Source organism: Mixophyes fleayi, chromosome 1, assembly GCF_038048845.1.
Source record: "Mixophyes fleayi isolate aMixFle1 chromosome 1, aMixFle1.hap1, whole genome shotgun sequence".
Classification (NCBI taxonomy): domain Eukaryota; kingdom Metazoa; phylum Chordata; class Amphibia; order Anura; family Limnodynastidae; genus Mixophyes; species Mixophyes fleayi.
This window is the reverse complement of record NC_134402.1, coordinates 397,140,581-397,163,925: the sequence shown is the minus strand read 5'-3', so window position 1 is coordinate 397,163,925 and position 23,345 is coordinate 397,140,581. Positions and strand designations below refer to the sequence as shown.

Sequence of the window (23,345 nt, the reverse complement as noted above, 5' to 3'; positions counted from 1 at the left end):
ATGGTGCTTATTTAGTGGGGACGCATATGCACTGAGAATGTAGGGAAATGACGAGTGTATAAAAAATAAAGTTCTTTTACGCGTATGCTGAGTCAGACGCACCTCAAGCGCGCAGCTCAAAGATATGCACCTGGTATATATCACGAGTAACAAGTGTGTATACTTACATCCCACTGTAGTGTAGAGATGGTGTACAGAAAGCTAGAGGTGTGGCATGACAGTGTTAGCAGTAAATGCTTCCATGGCATTACCCTGTTTGTATACAATATAATAATAAAATATCATATGCACAAGAGAATAATGTTTTGATGGCGTTATTAATAAATGTGAAAATTGCATGCTCCATGTAACATCTAATTAAATACAAGCAGAATAAAATATAATTAAATACAAACAGAAATACAAAGACAAATTAAATTAAATGCAAACATCTGTTATTTTCCTTTTTAAAAAATCAAATGTGAATAATCTTTCCTGCATTAGTCCAAATGGAAAGTAATGCAAATAGACTTCATGTAATCTAGCCGTGATGCTAAGGACTGTCATCTGGAAGGGTCAATAAACAATCAGCCAATCAGAAGCGGCTAGCTTGGTTTGCTAATACTCATCAACATCACATTGCTGTAGCCCTTCAGCATCCACATAAGATACACCTATTTACCGACATATAACTGTCTGCTTGCCCATACCCACCTGCCCCGTGACGCATAGGGACGTATGCATACAACCAGGGGCGGATCTAGGCAACTGCTCTACCCGGGCCGATTTTAGGGGGGGGCGATTTAGGCCCCACCCCCTTTCTAATTTCTAAGGCTGCTGACGGCTGCACAGTATGTGCAGGTCCGTTCAGCATTGGCAGTGTGCTGTCCCGCTGCTCTGATTGTGTTTAAAACACAATCAGAGCAGCCGGGCAGCACACTGTCAATGCTGAACGGACCTGCACAGTGTGCAGCCGTCAGCAGCAAGCCCCTGCTAGGGAAGGGGGGGGGCGATCGCCCCGATCGCCCCCCCCTGGATCCGCCACTGCATACAACACAGATAAATCTCTAAATGTATCCTTAATCACGTAATCAACTGCAGCAGTTGGCTCAGAAATCTTCAAGACATTAAATATATAAGACAAAGTCAGCCCTCACCAGACACAAACCCTCACCAATCCTTACTAATAAATAACAATTTACTGATCAAACAGGATACATAGGGCCTGAGTCATTAAGGAGAGCAAAGCATAAAAAAGGAGTAACTTTGCACCTGGGCAAAACCATGTTGCATTGAAGGGGGAGGTAAATTTAAAATGTGATGGCAGATATCCTAGATCAACTTTAAATTTGAGTGTAAAAATAATCTATCAAGTATTTGTGTGCTAGATGAAAAAACAGCCAGTATTTAACTTATGTGCAAAATAATAAACTAATTTGCACCCCTTGCATTGTAACATGGTTTGTCCCAGAGAACATTTACTCCTTTTTTTCCCTTACTTTCCTTAATGACTCAGGCCCATAGTGGTCAATATTTCGGTCCAGTTTAGGAGCTTTGGCAAGACATACTCACATGCATACATTGTTGTAAGCAATGTTTGCTTTGGTAAACTAGCCAAGTACACCAATCTGTGTCTCTCCAGCTATCAGTTCTGAGAGGCTTCATGTTGTGTTCTTTATGCTGTACAATAGGCCTTCTTATTCTGTCGGTAAACATAGTATTTGTGTGTCTGTGTATGTATAGAATATGTATCTATATATACGTTTCAATTAGTCATGCATTATGTTTTTTCTTACAGATTGGATCCCTTGAAAATCACTATTTATTCAAGCTACCAGCGCAGGCGAGGAGGTGGCGGAGAAGTGCCCCACACATTACGAAGCGGCTAACTGATGATGAGCGGGTATGTTCCTTAACCACAGAAATGACTCCTTGAGGGTTACTGCAATGATGACGATATAGATTAGAGGACCTACAAGTGCTGGTTTGCCCTCACTTTTTAAAAAAATGTAAGAACCTTATTGGACAATCAGTATAAACCCAAGAATGTACATAGCAGAGAGGTTCATACTCAATAAATAGACATAAGGAGGGTTATTTATCAATATTGCTCAAAGGTGCAAATTTAGCACTAAAACCATAGCAGACACATTCTTCCTATTCACTAAAAAGATAAACTATCATTTTTGATTGGTTACTGTGTTTTCATTTCTGATGTACAGTACACATTGAAACAATGTTAGTAAATAATTAAAACATTTTATATAGCGCAGAATTCATATCATGTGTCTCTCAGTCTGTATTCTCTAGGTTTACAAATCATGGGGTAAATGTATTAACAGTTTACAAGTCCAAGTAAACATATACAGTCATTATGCAGATAATGTCATTTTGTCATCACCACGTAGAAATGACAGAAGGTACAATGTGTAGATCAAAATGATACCTCTCTACAATATATTAGCAATTTATCAACAAACACACAGATAACCCGATAACCAATACAATCATTAACATTGTGCGCTGATGATGAATTTAATGGGAAATTGACATTTCCATTTCAAGCATTGGCTTTGCTGGGGAAATGAAAGAGTGGATCTAATTACACAAAGCAAGTGTAGTCTGCCTCCTATGTAACATGCCACTGGAGTAAGGCTCCCGTGATCTTAGAATTAAAAACTGGGACTATCCATCAGTGGCGGATCCAGGGGGGGGCGATCGCCCCCCCCCTTAGCAGACACTTGCTGCCGACGGCTGCACATTATGTGCAGGTCCGTCCAGCCGTGACAGGCAGGGACAGTGTGCTGCCCGGCTGCTCTGATTGTGTTTTAAAACACAATCAGAGCAGCCGGGCAGCACACTGTCCCTGCCTGTCACGGCTGGACGGACCTGCACATAGTATGCAGCCATCGGCAGCCTAAGATGTTAGAAAGGGGCGGGGCCTAAATCGCCCCCCCCCCCCCTAAATCGCCCCGGGTACACCAGTTTTCTAGATCCGCCCCTGCGTTCCATGTTCTAAGAACCTATCCCAACTTACCATGTAAATGTGGAGTCTTAGTTGTGAAAAACAAGCTTTGTGCATTAAAAACTGTGGGGAGAAAGGGGACTGTCTTAAAAAGAAGTGATTCATGCAAGTCCTATCCCTGTAACATATATTCTTGGATTAGTCATTGTGCCAAAATATTTATCAGGTATATTTTCAACTAATCTGGTACAGTAACAGGATGACATATCTTTGTATTTATATATTCATTCATATGTCCCATAAAGTGTACTCAGTGTCTTCCAATATTAGAAAAACAATGCATGCTGGAAGCAGCGTTTCCAGTGTGTAAAATAGTAGGATAGTCCCTGCCCTGCATAGTATAAAATGTTTTATTGAAATAATGTAAAGAATCGCTTTTGAAAGGACTGCTATGCTCATGCCTCCACTCTATTACATGTGTTGAATAGTTGGTTAGATATTCTAGAGAGTATCCACAAGTGCTCATCCTTCACCAATTATAAATGATCTCTGTAGGAACTCATTTGTGCCAATAGTTTTTACACTCTGTGTTTGAAGCCTGCAGCACTCTTGAAAGAATTATGAGGTGGAATTTGGCACATATGATCAATTCTTCACTGTACCAACACTTATACCACTTATGTCATAGCTACCAAATGTCCCGATGTAGGTGGGACAGTCCCAATTTGAGGGCACCGTGGTTTTGGAAAAGCTTTGTCCCGTGGTCAGAGAGCTGGGAGGTATCTGTTGTCCACTGCGCTCTGCTTACAAGAAAACGGTGAACAGGTTCCACACGAACTTTACATTAATATGGATTAATGTAACCATGCCCCCATTATGACATGGCCATGTTCCCTGACCCAATTCCATTTGCTCCAAAGTTGGGAGGTATGCTATGCTTATGCAGTATATTATAAACATAAATTATATTCTTTGAATAGTTGCAATTTGATTTTTTTTTGGGGTATAACACAGTAAATAACAAGTGATGTCTCTGTGTAATTCTAGGTGTCATGGGCAGAACAGCAGTATATTAAAGAGAGGAGTAAGCGCTCCACCTTTAGACCAAACACAGAGAATCTATTCAATGATCCTATGTGGAGTCGGCAGTGGTATTTGGTAAGTGGCATTTTAATCCCAAATTCATAAAAACATTGTAAGAGACAATTACAAAACGCAACTTGGTATCAGGTCTCTTCTGTCTGCCGGATACATTGGATCTAATCAAAGTAGCTCTATTCAATCCGGTTTCCCTGACACCTTTTACCACTGGCAAAAGAGTAGATCTATCACACTATTCAGGGTCCTCCTAGTTTTATTATGACAGAAAAAGAAAACAGTGATAATGAATTGTTTTTTAAATATATATTCTTTTATTTATAACCTTCTAATTTCAATTGTTAAATATAAATTAAACATTAGTTCCTGCTAAGGAGAGCTAGCCAACTACATTTTATGTAAACCAATGGGCTTGCACTTAGAGTATCTAAAGTAGTATATTGAAAAAGTAATATTTTACTCATATAACCAGTGGTGGAAGTGCGTTGGAATATGGTGATATAATATACCACCACTTCTACTGCCTTCATTGTGGAACTATCAAATTCTATTCACTTACAGTTACCAAACCGCCACTTCTAAATTTCCACTTCAACCTCTGTATATAACCAACCTAAAATAAAAAGATGCTACCAAAAGAAAGTCCCATCTCTCCCAAGATAAACAATAGAAAATTCACACTGATTAACAGAAAATAAAGTTATTTTTGATGAAACAGACACCCCATACTCATATGATTTGCCTGTCATGTCCTACAAATAGCAGATTTATAACTCAAAGGGGGAATTCAATTAGCCGCAATGTTCCTCAGAATGTCGAGGTTGCGAGATTTTCACCCAATAGAAGTGCAAGGAAAAATGAGTAGAGATGTTATCATAGTAACAAGTGTGAGGAACATCGCAGCTAATTGAATTTCCCCCACAGAATGCTTGCATATTATATATAAAATGTGGGGTCAGATTTATAGTTGGGGTAGGGTATGTCCTAGATTAACTTTAATTTTCAGTGTAAAAATAAAGCTATCAAGTATTTGTGTGCTGCATGAAAAAGCAGCCAGTATTTAATAATAAAATATTAATAATAGCAAAATAAAAAAGTAATTTGCACCCCTTGCATTGTAACATGGTTTGTCCCTGAGAGCATTTACTTCTTTTTTTTGCCTTTTAATGGCTCAGGACCAGGAAATTAACATTTTTCCTTGCTCCTATGACGTAATTTAGCTGTATTTTAGGAGAAAAAAATGAAAAAGTGAATAGTCCAAAAAGTGATTGTCGTTTGGATTAACATTTTTTTCCTTTCCCATGTACATTTAATTTCTGTCTCATCAAACAATACTGCAAATGGCCATGCAAAGCATCTGCACGAGGGGACTTTCAAAAAGAGGAAGGTGGGCGTTCACCTATATATGAGCATAGCAGACGAATAGGTGCATTTCCACAAAACAAGGCACTGCTCTTTGTAACTGACTGACATGAATTTCATGATTGTAAAAGTCATCCAAGATGGTTATTTATATGAAAGATAGGACTATTTGAGTTTTATTTTCAATATGCTACTTTAGTGATTATATAATGACAGTCAATGTTCCATGCTAATTTTTGGACTTTGTGTTCTCAGCAAGACACAAGAGTCAACCCATCATTACCCAAGTTGGACCTTCACGTCATTCCAGTATGGAGAAAAGGAATAACCGGAAAAGGAGTTGTTGTAACTGTCCTCGATGATGGGCTGGAATGGAACCATACAGATATCTATGCAAATTATGTATGTTTAATGCTGATTTCAACATACTATTACTACTCCATTAGCCACATACCACTAGGTAAACTAAATCTACCACAATTGGAAACACAGAGCCTGTCAGCCAGCTGTGTTTAACCTACTTACAGATATCTGCCTACATACAGTAAAGGAAGGAATTTTGTTGACTGAATTCAGCCTAATAATTCACTAGGAACAAGTGTCAAAATAGAGGCATAAAGCATGTTAACATTTTAAAGATATAAATTAAAAATCTAAATAGCTGACTATAAGTATTCGTTCCACAGGCAATACTTATTGATCTGTGTCACAAAGAAATAAACAGAACTACCAAAGCCAACTAGAGGTTTTAGTGCCCTGGGCAAGAGAGAACACTGGTGCTTATTGCATGAGAACGCACTGCCAGAGGGTATGTGCCTATCTCTTTAGAAGTGCCAATGCCGTTCTCCATCACTGTGCTGCACTCTCGTTCTAGTTCTTGTAGCTTTGACTACATGGTGCTGCTGGTGGTGTCTTAAGCTCAGTTGATGCTTGGCCAAATCCTGGAATGTTGGATCCCTGTTTAGAAAAGAGACTATTTACCTCCTGGAAAGCTGAGCTGTGAGTGAACCATCTAGGTTTCTACTCCCCCTCCCTTCCCAACCAGCCAGACTGTAAACCAGTAGCTTTATTTGTTTAATAAACAGGTCTCCTTCCACCCAGTTACCCTCATAATTTAATGAACAGCATTTTATTTATTAATATGATTATTTCCTCCCATATAGCCCCAACATTAAATTAAATTAATTGTACTCACATTTAAGAATTAGGCATCCTTTCCTCTAATCTGCGCAACATTAATTAGTGTTTACGTTTAATAAATAAACCTAGTTACTCCCAACCAGCCCCAACATTAGATTAAAATTATTAACATTTAATCAACAGACATATCACCCCTCCCATCAGACTCAACATTAAATTACAGTCATGGCCAATAGTTTTTGTCCACCCACCTCTTGAGGATTGACCACAAGTTCTCAATGGGATTAAGGTCTGGGGAGTTTCTTGGCCATGGACACAGAATTTCGATGTTTTGATCCCTGAGCCACTTAGTTATCACTTTTGCCTTATGGCAAGGTGCTCCATCATGCTGGAAAAGGAATTGTTCATCACCAAACTGTTCTTGGATGGTTGGGAGAAGTTGCTCTTGGAGGATGTTTTGGTACCATTCTTTATTCATGGTTGTGTTCTTAGGCAAAATTGTGAGTGAGCCCACACTCACAGTTGGGATGAACACTTTGTCAGTAATGACAACATTGCACTCATCATGTCGGGGTATGTCTATTCAGCATTTTGGTAGTCGCTGTAATGACTACCACCGATATAAAATTATACCACAAATCACTAACATATTTCTTGAATACTGTTACTGAGCTGCGTGACACGAGTAGGGCCTGTTTTTTATGTACAAATTAGATAGGGTCACAGGTAGGCAAATGATCTTTCTTGTCATCAGCAAATCGCACCTAATAACCTCTGTCCCAGATATAAAATGGTTGGTCTTTTTAAAAATGTATAATGCCCATAGATATAGCTTTTGTTTTTACCATTTTGCTATTTCTTGGCTATGGGAAATTTTGGACACATGTAAATTGAAAAAGTTTGTAATAATTACAAAGTAGTTTATATATTAGGAATAATGGTTTTGTGCTGTCCTAAGTCCCACTTAATGATTATGCCCTAAATTAATAAGTTGTTCATGTTTTATCGTTGAGAGATATATGACAGGACAACCAGTTGTAATATAAAAAAAAAAAGTCGGTGGCAGTAACTTCATCGACTACATAAAACCCGACAGCAATTTGCCCTACATTTAAGGATCTGCCGGGTGTAGCTGCAGTACAATGTTTTTTCTTACAAACCATTCTACATTCTACCTCCGGTACAGCTGGTGCATCCTTTAAATGACTACCTTAATATTAGGAATGAGAGTGCCCCTCTCTATAGTGACGTCATTTTGGGCGGACGGCCTGTTGATGTGCATTTCTGTCAAGTCTCTTTTCCAAGCTGTCGGTGGAAAACACTATCGGTAAGGCCTCCATTGCTCTTCTAATGTAGGATAAATTGCTGTCGGGGTTTATGTACTCGGTATTTAGTACCCAACCCAAAAAGTTCCATTAAGTATTTGAGTACAAATTTGATTTGATTTTTTTACTTCTATCATCATCATCATCATCATCATCACCACTTATTTATATAGCACCACTGATTCTGCAGCGCTGTACAGAGAACTCACTCACATCAGTCCCTGCCCCATTGGAGCTTACAGTCTAAATTCCCTAACACACACACACACACACACACACACACACACATACAGAGAGAGAGAGAGAGACTAGGGTCAATTGCAATAAGATATTTGTTTTTTTATGTGTAAATTATCTGAGGAACCTAAGTTGTGTGGGAAGAACAGTGGCACACACAGGATTTTAATAAAAATATTATATAAAAAAATAAAAAATAAAAAAAGCTCCATTTCGGCTGCACTGTATTGTGCAGCAGCCACAGCGCTGTCAAAGAAGCGTCCGCGGCGGTGCCGATCTTCGTGGAAGGATGGGGTTTCTGGAGAAAAAGAAACCCCCCCTGTGTGCGCCCCTGAAGAACTTTGTTCTTTATAGTTCCTCTTTTACCTAGTATGCGTAGCTTTTTTGAGTGGAAAATCAGCATAATCAAGTAGTATTTGAAACCATACTTGCCTACTGTGCCGGTATTTCAGGAGGCTCACAAATTTCGGGGAGTCATCCCAGACTCCCGTAAGAGTGGGCATCCTCTCGGAGATGATTTTGCGTCATTAAGCCCTGTGTATTTTGGCATTTCCCAGAGGGGGCGATGCAATGGTGTCAGCCCACCCCCTGTTACTCCCTGTCACATGACCTCTCCTCCCGGAGGAGAGGTATAAAGTGGGCAAGTATGATGTAAACTGTTTTACATCATGGCTTGAACAGCACAGCTCACAGCTTATGCTATATTTAAATCTAAATTGAAATTTTTAATTGCAGGATGCGGAAGCAAGTTATGACTTCAATGATAATGACAAAGACCCATTCCCACGATACGACATTACAAATGAGAACAAGTAAGTATATAACATTCCATTTTTTTTTGTGTGTGTAAATGCCAGAACATTAAATGGCAACTAAACATATAGTATGAATTAATAAAATATGAAAAGGCATTTTGGAACATTTTCTTGTCAGCGCTTGTCCTTACCAGTGTAAATCTGTATATAATACACGAGTGATGTTTATAAACAGAGTTCTGGTGTTGTCATTTCCGTGTTTATTAGGAAATGTGTTGTATTATAATAGAGTTTCTGGTTTTCAGTATTTAATTAAAGGAATTCATATTTTTCTCACATGCAAAAAAAAAAATCAATATTCCATAGAAAATCTCCTTACATAGTTTGATGTTTCCTGTCTTTTTTTATTCATTTTATTTTTAGTATTTGTTGCAATCACAACTTTTCTATTCATGGGCAGCATGGTGACTAAGTGGTTAGCACTTCTAGCTTACAGCACTGAGGTCATGAGTTCAATTCCTAACCATGGCCTTATCTGTGAGGAGTTTGTATGTTTTCCCTGTGTTTGCGTGGGTTTCCTCCTGGGTGCTCCGGTTTCCTCCCACACTCCAAAAACATACTGGTAGGTTAATTGGCTGCTAACAAATTGACCCTAGTCTGTGTGTGTGTGCTAGGGAATTTAGACTGTAAGCCCCGATGGGGCAGGGACTGATGTGAGTGAGTTCTCTGTACAGCGCTGTGGAATTGGTGGCGCTATATAAATAAATGGTGATGCTGGTGATGATGATGATCACCTTAGGAAAGGTTACAAGGGGAGAGGTTACCAGAGGAGAGGCTCATTCCAGCATCACAGAGTCTAAGGCCCATCACTTTTCAGCATTTTGTTTCTTGTTTTTTCTGTTAAAAACTAAAAACAAAATTAGAATCATATATAAGGGATAATGCACCATCTTACTGTAATTGGTTCTAGAAATATTAGAAGTCACCACAGATATCTGTGAACTGTATACATCCACTGGACAACAGAACTCCTCAGTGATTTCTAATATCCATATACTTTACAGTAGGCAGTGCATTATCCCATACATATCTAGCACAATAAAACTAATTGGGTATTGGTTCATATTTTCAAAACATGTCAGTTTACAGCTCAACATTCAGGATCCTCATTTCTCATAAGTCCATCTATACCCTGTGCTGAAATGCACAGAGTACAGATCTCTATTACTGAAATGCAGATAAAATCATGTACACTTACCACACAGCTAAGGAAGCTAAAATGTGACAAAAAGGTTTGATTTGCACACTTAAATGTTGTGATCAAACTCTGAGTCATTACCTAAATTTCAATATCTTCATGTTGTTACTTTAAATATTTTGTCTGACACACAAATGGTTGTTCTTTAAATAACATCAAGTTGTATTTTAGTCAGGATATGTTTAATTGAAGCTAGTTATGCTTCTTACAAATGATAACATTCTTTCCAACATTGTGATTTGTGAGCACCATGAATGATAGAACACCAGGTGCTCTAGTGCGAGCTGTGTTCATTCAACAAGGAAACAATAGTCCAGGAAGGCCTCAGGTGGCAGATAGAGTACAATTGTCCATGTTTAAATTAAATCTCAACGAAGCTCTGGATAAATATAGCTCATAGCCTTATTAGGTTGTTTTTATTAGCTCTAAGGGGTATATTTATTAAAAGGAGAAAAGCTCTATGACGGGCAAAAACAGGTATTGTCGTAACCCGCACTGGCGGAAAGATTTGACAGGTATATTTAAGTCCATTTAGCAAGCATCATAGCCGTACATGTACCGTCACAATAATTGTTCTGTTATCGCCCTCTCTGGATGGTGATAATTGAATATAGTCAATATAAAAATGCTCTAGTCTGTCGCCAATCATCTGAGTATTGCTCAGCGAAGTTTTAATGCAAAATTACAACAATAGATATTTATCAGCCTTATTGTTGGATATTAAAAAATAGACCCTTCAGTGGTAGAACCAGATGAATAGGAGAACTGACCAGTACAATTAGTATATTTTAATTGGTTATTATTTCTTGCCAGAGTTGGACACTGTACAAAAAAGCTTGTTTTCATTCTATATACATGAAAGACGTCTTTACGTTTATTCTTATAGCCGGGACCAGGACTACTCATTAGGTGGTTGTCTAGGCAGTTGCCAGTGGTATGTGGGGTCTTAAAACACTGGATGAGTGACAAAATGTCACTCATCCGTCCTTCTAATGCCCCCTCAGCGCTGGCCTCTGACATGAAGGAGAAGCAGCCAGTGAAGCTCCCTGATGCTGGTTGATGATGTCTGTGTTAATCTGGGAGTTAGGATGTCACAGATACGCACTACTACTAGCCTGAGGAGGATGCTGCCCCCACTTCCTCCCTGTTTGTGAATTTACAATAATAGGATTTTTGACTCACCGTAAAATCCATTTCTCACAGTCCATTGCGGGACAAAGCCACTTTAACACGGCCTGTGCACCAGCGCTGACAGCCTGCTGCAGTCTCCTGCACTAAGGAGACTCTGTAGATAAATGAATGGGCAGCCTTGCTGGGGGTAAGGTAGCTGTCAGGCTACTCACCCTAGCTCAGGGATCCAGGGCGAAGAAAGGCCGCAGTTGTCCATCCCTGAGCCCAGCATGTTGGTCCCCCTGTGTAAAAATAAAGAAAATTAATCAAATCTGTTAATAAAAATCCAGGGCAGGAGCCCTGAAAAACACACCCAACTCCTAAGGTCACTAAAACTAAACTGAATACTCCTTCCTGTGGGGGGGGGCATAGTAGGGGTGGCGCTACACTCACAAGTTTTTTTTTTGCTAAAGTGCCTTTGACTCCTTGGACCACCTACCATAGCCCTGGCAGTGTTCCCCAATAGGACATAAGAGAAAATAAAAATAATTTCTAGTGAATTTTGCCATGACTAAAGGTAACTTGTATCAGAAACAATAGTATATCAGATACAATATTAAATTGTAAATTTAATATCAAATAGACTGATATCCCTACAATAACATTTTAACTCAAGCAATGGCTAAGGCATTTGACTGTTTATATTAATATAATTGACTGTATTTCCTCTCTTTTCAATATTTGTAGACATGGCACGAGATGTGCAGGAGAAGTTGCAATGATCGCAAACAATGAGAAATGTGGAGTTGGCATTGCATATAATTCTAAAGTAGGAGGTAATATTCACGATTATATTTGTATTAGTTGCTGTGGTATATTGATATGAATAATGGTAAAATATTACAATGTAAATTTCATTGTACAATACTTGACTAAAAGGAGAAATCACCTGAAAGTATTACCAAATACTACAGTATTCTGATTCCTGTATTCTGAACACCAACACATGCAGGATTAAAGACAGGCACCAAGGGATTTTGGGTAGAGACTTGTCACTCTTATCTTAGATGTATGTCTATTAATTACAAACATATCCAATTTAGCAAATAATATATATATATATATATATATATATATATATATATATATATATATATATATATATACACACACACATATATATATATATATACACTCCCTTAGGATGTAAGCTCGTATGAGCAGGGCCCATCTTCCCTCCTGTCTCCATACCTGTTCTTCCACTCCGTCTCTACTGTATCTGCCTGCCTGGAGTTTCTGAAGTACTGGTACTTTGTGTTTATTGTTCTGTACTGTCTTACCCTGTATAGTCTACTGTTTGTACCATGTATGGCGCTGCGGAAACCTTGTGGCGCCTTACAAATAAACGATAATAATAATAATAATATATATATATATATATATGTATATATATCCTATTACCTTTGACAGTTAAATTTATGTACCCTATAAAAATAGGCTGTGGATTGCAAAGCTGATACACAGAATCAATGTGGACATCTGGGCGCAACGTTTAGGAATCCTGTGAAAATGTTGCATTACATAACTGAAAAATAAACCTTAGCTCTACCTACTAACATATTGTTTATCAAATATGCTTACTGAAGTACGGTATGACTCCAAGCTATACCAACCATCAGATTTCGCCTACAATATGTCTGCTGACTAATCTATACCCATTGTGATTTATGAGTCCTGTGCTTTATATGCCTGCCACATATGTGGCCCTTAAGTAATATCTACTGTTCTGTGCTCACTGACTTTGCCCTACTGAGCGAGTGCTGCCACCAACTGAACTTGTGCTATTAAGCTACAATTGGTTGTGACGTAGACCAACTGAGATACAAGATATTGCTATTTAGTGAATCAGTTCTAGAATTGTGAAATAATTCCTTGACAGCATTGCAATTACACACACTATAGCTCTTCACAGACAAGCAGGGCAGTGATATACAGATGGAGCCATATGACACTCCATAAGATCTTCATTAAGGATTAATTTTATTCAAGATGAACATTCAGTGCACCATCTGCACATTGCTGTTCCTAAAGGGTAAATATTAATCTAGGACCTGCAAACTACTCACATGTTTATTCACAGAAAACATTTAAAGCCATATTACGGTTACCTATGGTTTATTTCAACAATCTCTTGAAATATGAATACATTTAATTTTAATGCTCATATAAGTGCATAATGTACAAGTGATGTTTATTTTTTTTAATGTAGGGATTCGCATGTTGGATGGTGTTGTAACTGATGCCATTGAAGCAAGTTCTATTGGATTTAATCCACAGCATGTGGATATTTACAGTGCTAGCTGGGGACCAAACGATGATGGCAAAACGGTAGAAGGCCCTGGCAGACTGGCCCAAAAGGCTTTTGAGTATGGCATCAAACAGGTGAGACGCGGCATAAAGATTTGGAAAATATTAGTAGCCATCCACTCGTAGAGTTTTAAAAGAGGATTGACAAAGAAAAATAAATATATTTTTCATCACTTTTTTATTATTTAGATGCCTGAACTATAGACAAATGATTGCAGAGTAGCAGGAAACAGAGGATTGCATTTTATTAAAGAAGTGTATAAAACTGTTGTAAACAATGACACTAATAGTGTCTGGGCCTCTTCACACTAGAATTGTATGTTACATAGAGACAAGGTTCTCTCCTCATACCATACTTCCCCTTCCCTCTCCCCAGTAAGGGCTCAGCACACGAGAGCCACGGTTCTCCATTAATGATTCCGCCAAGAGTTGTTCTGTGCCACCTACATGGGGAGCTCTGCAGTAGGTGGTGGGTCGGGTGCATAGACCAAGCCGTACCAAGTAAATCACACACATACTTTTATTTGGAGTGCTTTTTGTTCCACATACACTATTTTAATGTGGCATGGACTATTTTTAAAACACTCTTTCCAGGTTTGTGTACTTTTAACAAGGATACAGCTTCGCAAACAGTTAAAGAAAGTAAATAAATCAAACATGGGGTTCAGCTCTAGGTGTTTTACCTTCAACAGTATTAGTTTTTCCCTTTACTCTGAATCAGAGGAACATATGTAGCCAGTCTTCCCCTGTATTACCCTTGTTAATCCCAGAGTAACTCATATTAGCCTTCTCTGCTTTGTGTAACATGCTGTCACCTGACACCTTTGCTGTGTTTACACCTTACCATTCTGTCTCCAGCACAAAGGCAATCTATCATAGAACCCTGTTGGAGATTGGGGCTGGGCTGATACAAAACAGTTTCATGCAGCAGATCATTGACAGACATTAAAGGACTATTAGCTTTGTGGAATGGTGCTCATGTGTCTGAACCCATACTTTATTCTAGTCACTGCTAGACAGTTATCACGTTCCTCATATAGTGACTACGTAAGGAAGCACATGGAATACCGCCCAACATTCATCAATGCAAGAACGGAACAAAAATACGCCTGACCTCAAACTGTGCACACTATACTCTCAATCCACCCAATAAATGCCCTAATTTATCCAGTCAACCCCACTTTTTGGCGAAGCTCCATTCAATTTTCTGTAAGCTCCATCCCTCACATGATCCGCAAATCGGGCTGTCCAGTCAGTTGGGAGGTATGACATAGTCACACACAGATCAAGCACTGAGTACTTCCTCCTGTAGTCACCATGTAAGTGTGAGTTAAATTGGAATTATACTTGGCTACTCTCCCGGAATGTCCGTCACATTTTAGAATTTTGGGGAGTTTTTCCGGACACCTGGGAGAATAGACCCATCCTCCTTGACTCCACCACTTCATCTGTGAAGAGGGTGGGGGCCGGTTCCTTGTTTACAAGGTTCATATAGATATAAAGCATAATTTTTATTATGGGTGGGTATCATAAAGGGTTGGGGGAATGGGATAAGTTTTACCAATCGTATAAAATCAGGGAAACTAAATTAATCTTTTTGGTGCAAATCACAAATGCCAATTTGAGTGTCTTGCCATCATTTGGTGCAATTCACATTTGAAATAGCACATGAGTAAAAAATACTACTACAGTATATACTACTGCTCATATTCCATAATTATTATTCATGTATTGAATTTGGAGCTTAGTGGTCCTGAAACTTTATGTTAGGAAATAAAATGAGAAATCCCAAAAAGCTTTCACAATCCCCATTATACAGTACTTGCCAGTAAGTTTAAGAGAAATATGGAAGGCGGAAGAAAAATAGATAGTGCATAAGAGATAGTGGAAAGTTTATGAGCGAGAAAAGGAGATATGATATATGTTAGAGGTTGACAAATAGATGAGACAAAACGAGTCTTATGGAATCCCAGCACAACCGTTATGTAATTAATGTCTTTCAAAGTGGGAGAAAATTGCTTGTATGCAAGATAGTTGAAAGTAGGAAGATAACATGAGCACTTGAACAGCTGGGTTGTGTTTTCTTTTCTCTCTTTTCAATAATGCTGCAAATACTATTGTATTAATACTATGTCATACAAGTGAAAGTCATCGACAAAACAAACCGGATGGCAAGAAAATATGCAACAAAAATTCAAAAATGTGCACATATTTTCAAATACAGAATGGTCAGGATGGTGCTTGGGACTGGTAAACAAACCCCCTTCCCCAAAACAGGGCGAATAGATATTTCAAATAAAAGATTGTTTGGAATATCTAGTTTGGTTGTTCAAAAGATAAGTGCACTTTAGGAAAAGACTGCATATACGGAAGACAGTAGAATTTATTAATGAAAAAGAGGACGTCATGTATAAGTGGAGAGAAAACAAGATGACACAAAGACTTTCCTGCAACCCTAATAGATGAAGTTGCAGGAGAAAATGTTTGAGGAGTTAGCATGGAAGAAGTACTTAGACATCTGGGTCACATTTTGCTTATTGTACTTCAATTAATGAACTTGGTTCTGTGTGCTACAGCATTACCTGCAGACATATGTGGATATGTCTAATGCATTCACTAAGAATTGATAACAATAGGGTAGAATATTTAAGGTCATATCAACATAAAAACAAATCTACTGAAAAAAATGGATAGAAACACTGGAGAAAATAATATATGCTGTAGGATAAATACAATGCATTGATGAAAAAAGTGACACTATGTGAAGTGTGTATCATGATGTTACAATGCTTGTCAATACAATACATGAAGGCCTATTTAATAACACATGGTGTGTACTACATATGTGCCACAACCAAGGCTTACATTGTTTTTTTGACTCAAAAGATTTTTTATTACATTTCCCAAAGTGCAAAATATACATAGATAGTCATGGTTCAAATGACAGGTAAACAAATGCATCTGGGGGTAAATGTATCAAGCTGAGAGTTTTCCAGAAAAATGACAGCTAGAACCTGATTTGTTGCTATAGGCAACATCTCCACTTTTCAAACCCGCCGGAAAACTCTCAGCTTGATACATTTACCCCAGGTGTCTTAGACAAATACACATTTCACCAAAAAAGATTTAATATTAGTATAGGAGGGGGGGGGGGGGGGGGGGAATGTCACCGGGAGCCGCCCTGGGTGGGGAATCAATGGGGTAGACAAAGTGGCATTTGTATGGTCGTTCAAGAACAGGAAACATGGGCCCTAACTGGACCTAGAGGCAGGGCCCCCTTAAGAACATCTTGGGCCCCTATATATATATATATAAAAAAAAATGATTATATATATGGGCCCTGCAGCCCAGGGGCAGCAAAAAAAAAAAAAACCTGGGGAAAAAAAAAAAAGACAATACTTACCTTGCGGTCAGCTGGCGATCCGGCTCCCTCCATGGTCTCCTCCTCCGTCGCGCTCCGCAATGGATGTCGGGCGGACGTGATGACGTCACGCCCGACATGCACTGCGAGCGCTGTACAGAGGTTTTTGTTTTTTTTGCTGCCTCCGACGGGCCCCCCTGGGCTGCAGGGCCCCGAGCACCTGCCCATTGTGCCCAATGGGAAAGACGGCCCTGCTTAGAGGGCGAGGCGGCAGGCATAGGAGTGGCATAATAATCAGACCAGGTATACCACTTCATAAGAGGGGAGGATGCCAAAGTAGAGTAATTGAAGCCAATCGTTTCCATTACATAATTATGCTGGGTTTTTGCTATAATATGGAGAGGGGCAAAGGACCCGGGCTCTTCCAGTACTGAGCGATAGCCGCTCTAGCATTGATTAAGATATGACCCATAACGTAACGGTGGTGAGATGAAAAATCAGGTGGGTATAGTTGAAAAAGGGCCATAGATGATTGGGGTATAATATTTGTTGCAGTTACTTGTCGCATTAATCCAAATACTTCATCCCACAAAGGTTTAATTTTGGGGCAGGTCTAGAGGCTTAGATATTTTTTAAACAACAATATGGGACATCCATTTGATATGAGGTTTGATCAATCCATAAAAGCCAACCTGTGGCATTTAGTATAGAGTCCTAGGGATAAATTTGTCAAGCTGCAGGTTTAAAAAGGTGGAGATGTTGCCTATAGCAACCAATCATATTCTAGTTGTCATTTTGTGGAATGTACTAAATAAATGATAGCTAGAATCTGACTCTAGTCATAACCCATGACAACTAAGTAGATATAATCTTCGATCAGTCTAGTGTCATGTGCTGCTGAACCTGCTAGTCAATGCCCCTTCTGAGGCCAGTTAGTGCTTTAGTTATTAAGTGTACGTTAGCAAAGAGTCCTGTGGTCCAGACTGACACGACTAGAACGAAGTGACTTATTTGGAAGATGCTGCAAAGTGTTAAGCCTAATTAGGTCAGTTTCCAGAGTACAAGTGCAGTGCATAGCAGGAAGATAATGCTTAAAGTAAGGTACTTGTGTATCCCATAAAAAGGACAGTAGTCCTCCCTGACTTACTGCATAGTAACCAAATCACCTGTGGACATAGGACAGAATAATGAAGAGCAGAGTGATTGCTGAAGTGCCTCCTGTAGGGATGAGACAGAGCTGTGGTCAGACAAGATCAGTACAGGCAGAATCAGAACCAGTAATTGGTACATGTGGCAAATATGGAAGGTCAGACAATCAGGGTCACCAACAAACAGCCGAATAATGACAGGATCAGGACAGTAATGAACTGAATAAAGAACCAGGATAACAACTCTTACACAGCTAAGAACAAACCACAGGTTTTTCCATGAAGCAGCTTATATATGCCTGGACAGGCCCATCACAGCCACTAAGCGAATGAGTGATCACCTAAGTTGTCATGATTTAGAGGGCACCTAAAAGGCCGTTTAAGTGACATAATATCACTCATTCAGTGTCTTTGTTTTCATGCCAGCGCTCTGTTTCAATGTGCCAGCTGCAGACATTTTGGGGCTTTATACCAGTGTAGCTGCTTGCTTCTGCTCCTCCTCCATGCTGGTAATGGTGCTGGGCTGTCATTTCACAGAAAACACTTCACACAAGGTAAGAAGTGCAGGGAGGGCCCAACAGTGTGGGGTACCTGAGGGTGCAGATCCTTACTGGCAGCTGGTTTTTAAGTGACTCCTGGATCCAAGTCTTTGCAAATGTGTGAGGAGTAATAAAGCTGCAGCAAATAGTGAACTGAGCATGGTGGTCAGCAATTAGGACCTGCACTGCAGTAAAGCAGAAACCATCATTAAAGCCCAGGCACTTTCATTTTTTATTTTATAGCACTGTAACAGGATGAAGGTCTGAATCACTGATGGCATTGATACAAAAAGTCAGGTCACAAAATGAATCAGAAGGCAATCATTGATCCAAAGTAGGAGGTGGGACAGAGGCTGGATCAGATGGCACTGGAGCAGGTGGCAAGAGGGGAGCTGTGTCAAGTGGCACAGGGGCTACTTGTCTGGTTTTATTAGAGAACACAGGACATCAGCATCTTCCAAATAAGTCACTTAATTCTAGGCATGGCAGTATGGACCACAGGACTCTTTGGTACCATGCACTTAATAACTGAAGTACCAGCTGGCTTCAGAAGGAGCACGGACTAGCAGGTTCACACAAGACTGGTAAGCATTGCAGACGACTGGTAGCTGGGCAGCATAATGGACTACTAGCACAGTGAAAGTGATGAGGAAGAGTCTTGGTATACTTTCCATAAATAAGACCAATTAATCATACTCCAATGGTTCCATCAGGAAAAAATGTTTCCTCATCCAAGGAATATTTGGACCAGGCACTTATTTTTCTTTTTCAGTAAATATGGAATGATAAACTTGTGGTTGTCATAGTCTGTAGATGGCAATGATAGGAAGAGCTCCTCAAGTATTGTGAAAAAATGTGTAAACTGTCTTACCCATTATAGTTTGTTAGTGGGAACCTTGGGTATAAGTTTGCTTAGTTGTAGAGTACAAGTGTGGTGTATAGCAGGTAAATAGCAATGCTTTCAGCAGGGTAACTGGGAAATTGTGAAGAACATAGTATTCCTCTCCATAGTAAAACAATCCAAGATCAGGGCATGCAGCACAGTATCAGTACCAGGGTCAGCATAGTAGGCAGTCAAGCGAGGTCTGACAATCTGGGTCAGCAACTAGGAATTAAACAAGAACAAGGTAACGATCAGAAGTCACGAGTGAGCTGAATTAAGAAACATGACAAAAGAATCAGAAGACAACAGGAACATTGGTTCCAGGGCCAAAAACAAACCAACAATGACCTGGAAATGGCTGGTTCACATGAAGCATCTTATATAGTCTTGGAGCTGAGATAACAGGCCTAAGGTATTCTGAGGTCAATACCAGCAGTTTTTCATTAAGCAGCTTGAAGATCCATGTCTGCAGTGAAGTAATGAGAGCAACAAAAATGAAAAAAATTGTGAACTGATCATTTGGCTGAACAAAGAGGATCTGCACAGCTGTAATGCTTAGACCAGGGTGCAGACCCAGACAGATCAATGATATTTAATGCAAATTAGACCAAAACAAAATCAAATGTCTGATTAGTTGCAGCATGTTTGTGAAATTTGTTATTAAATAAGACTTAAGGCCTGATGCGAAGTTAGACGTACACATATTTGCATAGTAAGGCCACATTAGGCAGCTGCTGACACAGGAAGAATAAAAGGACAAAAGAAAAAGATATAAAGCGAAGTCGAGGACAAAGTCCAGAATGGGCATTGAAGGTTTAGTGTCTGAAAGAGACAACTAAGATTTTGTGTCATATGCGAGAAGACCTCATTAATGAAGTCTGACATCCATATTATGTAAAGTAGAAAGGATACGTCTCATAATGTATCTACACATAATATTACCTTTAAGTAATGTATATACAATAAGTGCTACTTTAAAGTGCACCTACGCACAGTGAGAATGTAGTCTTAACATACACTAGTAACTGGAACCTGAATATCAATCAGGCTGATGAGTATTAGTCAGGCAGGGCCTAAGTGATGTCGAGGGTTCCTAGCAAATTAATTAGCTGCATAATGGCGAATCCCAGAAAATAGATTCCTCCAATTTACGATCATAATAGGTAGTTTATCGCCTATCATCAGCTTTTATTTATAGGGCTCAACAGATTCCATAGCGTTGGACAGTCATTGTACCGATATGACATATGTGAATACAATAAACATAATACAAGATACATGAGTAAAATTGTCATCTACCAGCCCCACAGAGCTGCCTGCCAGGGTTCTGGCACGCTTACTTGGGGCTCACCACCGCTTCCACGAGGCACTGCGTTCCTCCAGTGACTATGGATTCGGGTCTAGGTATGCGCACACCCGTCTTTTATCTCCTCTGTCACTCGACTATAGACCTATTGATTGTTCTTCATATCCTTCAGCCTGCTCAGTTGAGGATTAGTTGGCTCTCTGAAGTTATGTGTCATACTTGGAAAACCAGAGTTTGCAACTACCCAGCTTATCCTGTCAATCCAGACATCCTGCACCTGTAGTCACCTGTCATATTCGGAAAAACAGCATTTCCTGCTTCCCAGCTAACCTGGTCATCCAGATACCTATATTGGTTGTACATCTGTAACAGATTCTGGATACTTTTACTACTAATCTTGATTAGCGCTGGCTTACCTGAGGTGCGGAGTCTAACGATCTCCCCGGTGTTCACCAAGAACCGCCGCAAGGCGGGGTGGGCTTTGCTGCCAGGAGTCGCGGGTTGCGGTCCTCAGGTTCGCCCCAAGATGTAGTACAGTGGAGTGGAGCGGAGGTAGCGGAGTCAGACAAGCCGGATCAGTACACAGGAATGGAGTCAGGCAGAATCAGAAGGCAACTCGGAATTAACAGGCCAGGTTCGGTACACGGGTCACAAGAACAGAAGAATGGTTAGCAAGCCGGGTCGGTACACAGGGATAGGAGAGCCAGGGTAGTCAAGCAGGCAGAGATCAGCACACAGGAAGACACTGGAGACTGGAAGACACAGCAATCCACGAAGAGCAGGAGCCAGAAACAGGTAAGTGTTGCTCTGACACTCAGCGAGTGTCAGAGTGAGGTTTTTATCCTGACAGGGATTCAAAATCCCCGCCTCTAGGTTGAGGTCATGTGACCGCCTCCGGGTGCGGTCACGTGGTCCTGGATGCGGAAGTGCGGCTTCTGGACGGAGTGGCGGGGATCAGGTAAGTCTGTTACAACATCTACACCATCTCCAACCGGTCATGCTTGGTGCCCGCCCGGAGAACCATAATCCGTGGGTGTGAAGAACCCTGTTAGATTCCACATCTCCATGGTACAGAGTACTAAACCACGCAGACCACAAAAGATCTGAAAAGTCTTTCCATTAACATAACAACAATTAAGCTTTGTAACATAAACATGGATAGTCATGAGCTTGATGAAACAAGGGATTAATTTTACCTCAACCAGTCTGCCCTTCCTTTCTCTCAAAGATGGACTATACAAGTATGTACTTTTCTAGACCTTTGGTTCCCCAGATACCCAGGAAAGTGGCGACAATGTCCCATTATTTGGGGGTAACTATACCCCGTATTTATAATGTATTCATGATGCAAGTGTGGTGTGCTGTGTAATTATGTATGATATTACCATAATGTTGCTACAATGCTGAGATATATATACTCATGCTTGTGAAAACTATGTCTACTTTATATTGTAGAGCGTTATAGTTGTTTATATTGTTATTATGTTGCCAGGTGGGTTATAGGTAATTCTTGGAAGAGTACAGATAATATGTCCTGAAAGTGCTGCAGTATACTGTCCCACCACTAAGACAGGAAGTCCCAATCAATTGGAAGCTGAATCTCAGGGAAAAAGCATCTCAAGCTGTAAATTGGGAGTTGCAACCCTTATCAGGACTCAGCGCCTCAGATTGAATAGTTCACCATTGTTCTGGGCTGCGACCAGCTAGACAGCTTGGAGTCATAACAGCAAGGGAGTTTGGGGGTTTATGGGTTTGGGACAGTACAGCCCTGCAATAGCTCATTATGACACCTGACAATTCCTAAGGGGTGATATATCGAAGCCCATCCATGGGCTAGTCCCAGGAGGAGTAAACTATTTTAAAGGAGGGATCCAGCCCCCGACAAGTGGCACAGAAGAAAAGAATGTAGAGGTTGTAGTGTTGGAGAGCCTATATATTGTAAATTTTGCCGTTTACAGGACTAGTGCTCGCTCACGCTTTCTTAGCACATCTCCCCATGAATCTGATAGCTTGATGGGCCTGGTGGAGCAAGGGGGTTTTGAAATAGATACTTATACTTGCCACACGTGAAGAGGAGCAGAAAACTTTGCCCAGGCCAGAACTCAATGATGCAACAGAAAAGTTGGCTGCAATCATCTGGGCAGGTGGGGGGTTAAGAGACAGAGTGTGTGTTAAACCCACCTGGCATTTGTTTTAAAGTGTATTTTGATTCTGGTGTATTGTATAATAATAAATGCACCGTTGTACTTGATAACTCTTTTGCCTAAGTGATCGATGATTAACTAGAAGATACTGGTTATACCTCCCTGGTATAGTAAAGCACCACTGGGAGGCTGGATAGTGAGAATTGAGTCTAATTTGGCTAGCATGGATAGATGAAAAAATTCCATAGTCAGTAAACAGTTAGCAAAATATTTAGCATAAGACATGACTTTAGGGACATATGAAGTAGACGTGAGAGCTTACATTCTAAAGGAAAACAAAGCAAAACATATATAATGAATAAATAATA

The 23,345-nt window shown here is 39.9% G+C and overlaps 1 protein-coding gene across 1 annotated transcript in view; it reads left to right on the top strand.

Moving 5' to 3' along the window:
* The window catches only part of PCSK1 (proprotein convertase subtilisin/kexin type 1), a 61,225-nt gene that overhangs the window by 17,895 nt on the left and 19,985 nt on the right, over nt 1-23,345 (top strand). Inside the window, exons 2-7 of the mRNA XM_075181283.1 lie at nt 1,778-1,882; nt 3,992-4,102; nt 5,660-5,806; nt 8,842-8,918; nt 11,977-12,065; nt 13,499-13,671. Of these exons, the coding sequence (XP_075037384.1) occupies nt 1,778-1,882; nt 3,992-4,102; nt 5,660-5,806; nt 8,842-8,918; nt 11,977-12,065; nt 13,499-13,671 (702 nt within the window). The remainder of the gene's footprint in view (nt 1-1,777; nt 1,883-3,991; nt 4,103-5,659; nt 5,807-8,841; nt 8,919-11,976; nt 12,066-13,498; nt 13,672-23,345) is intronic.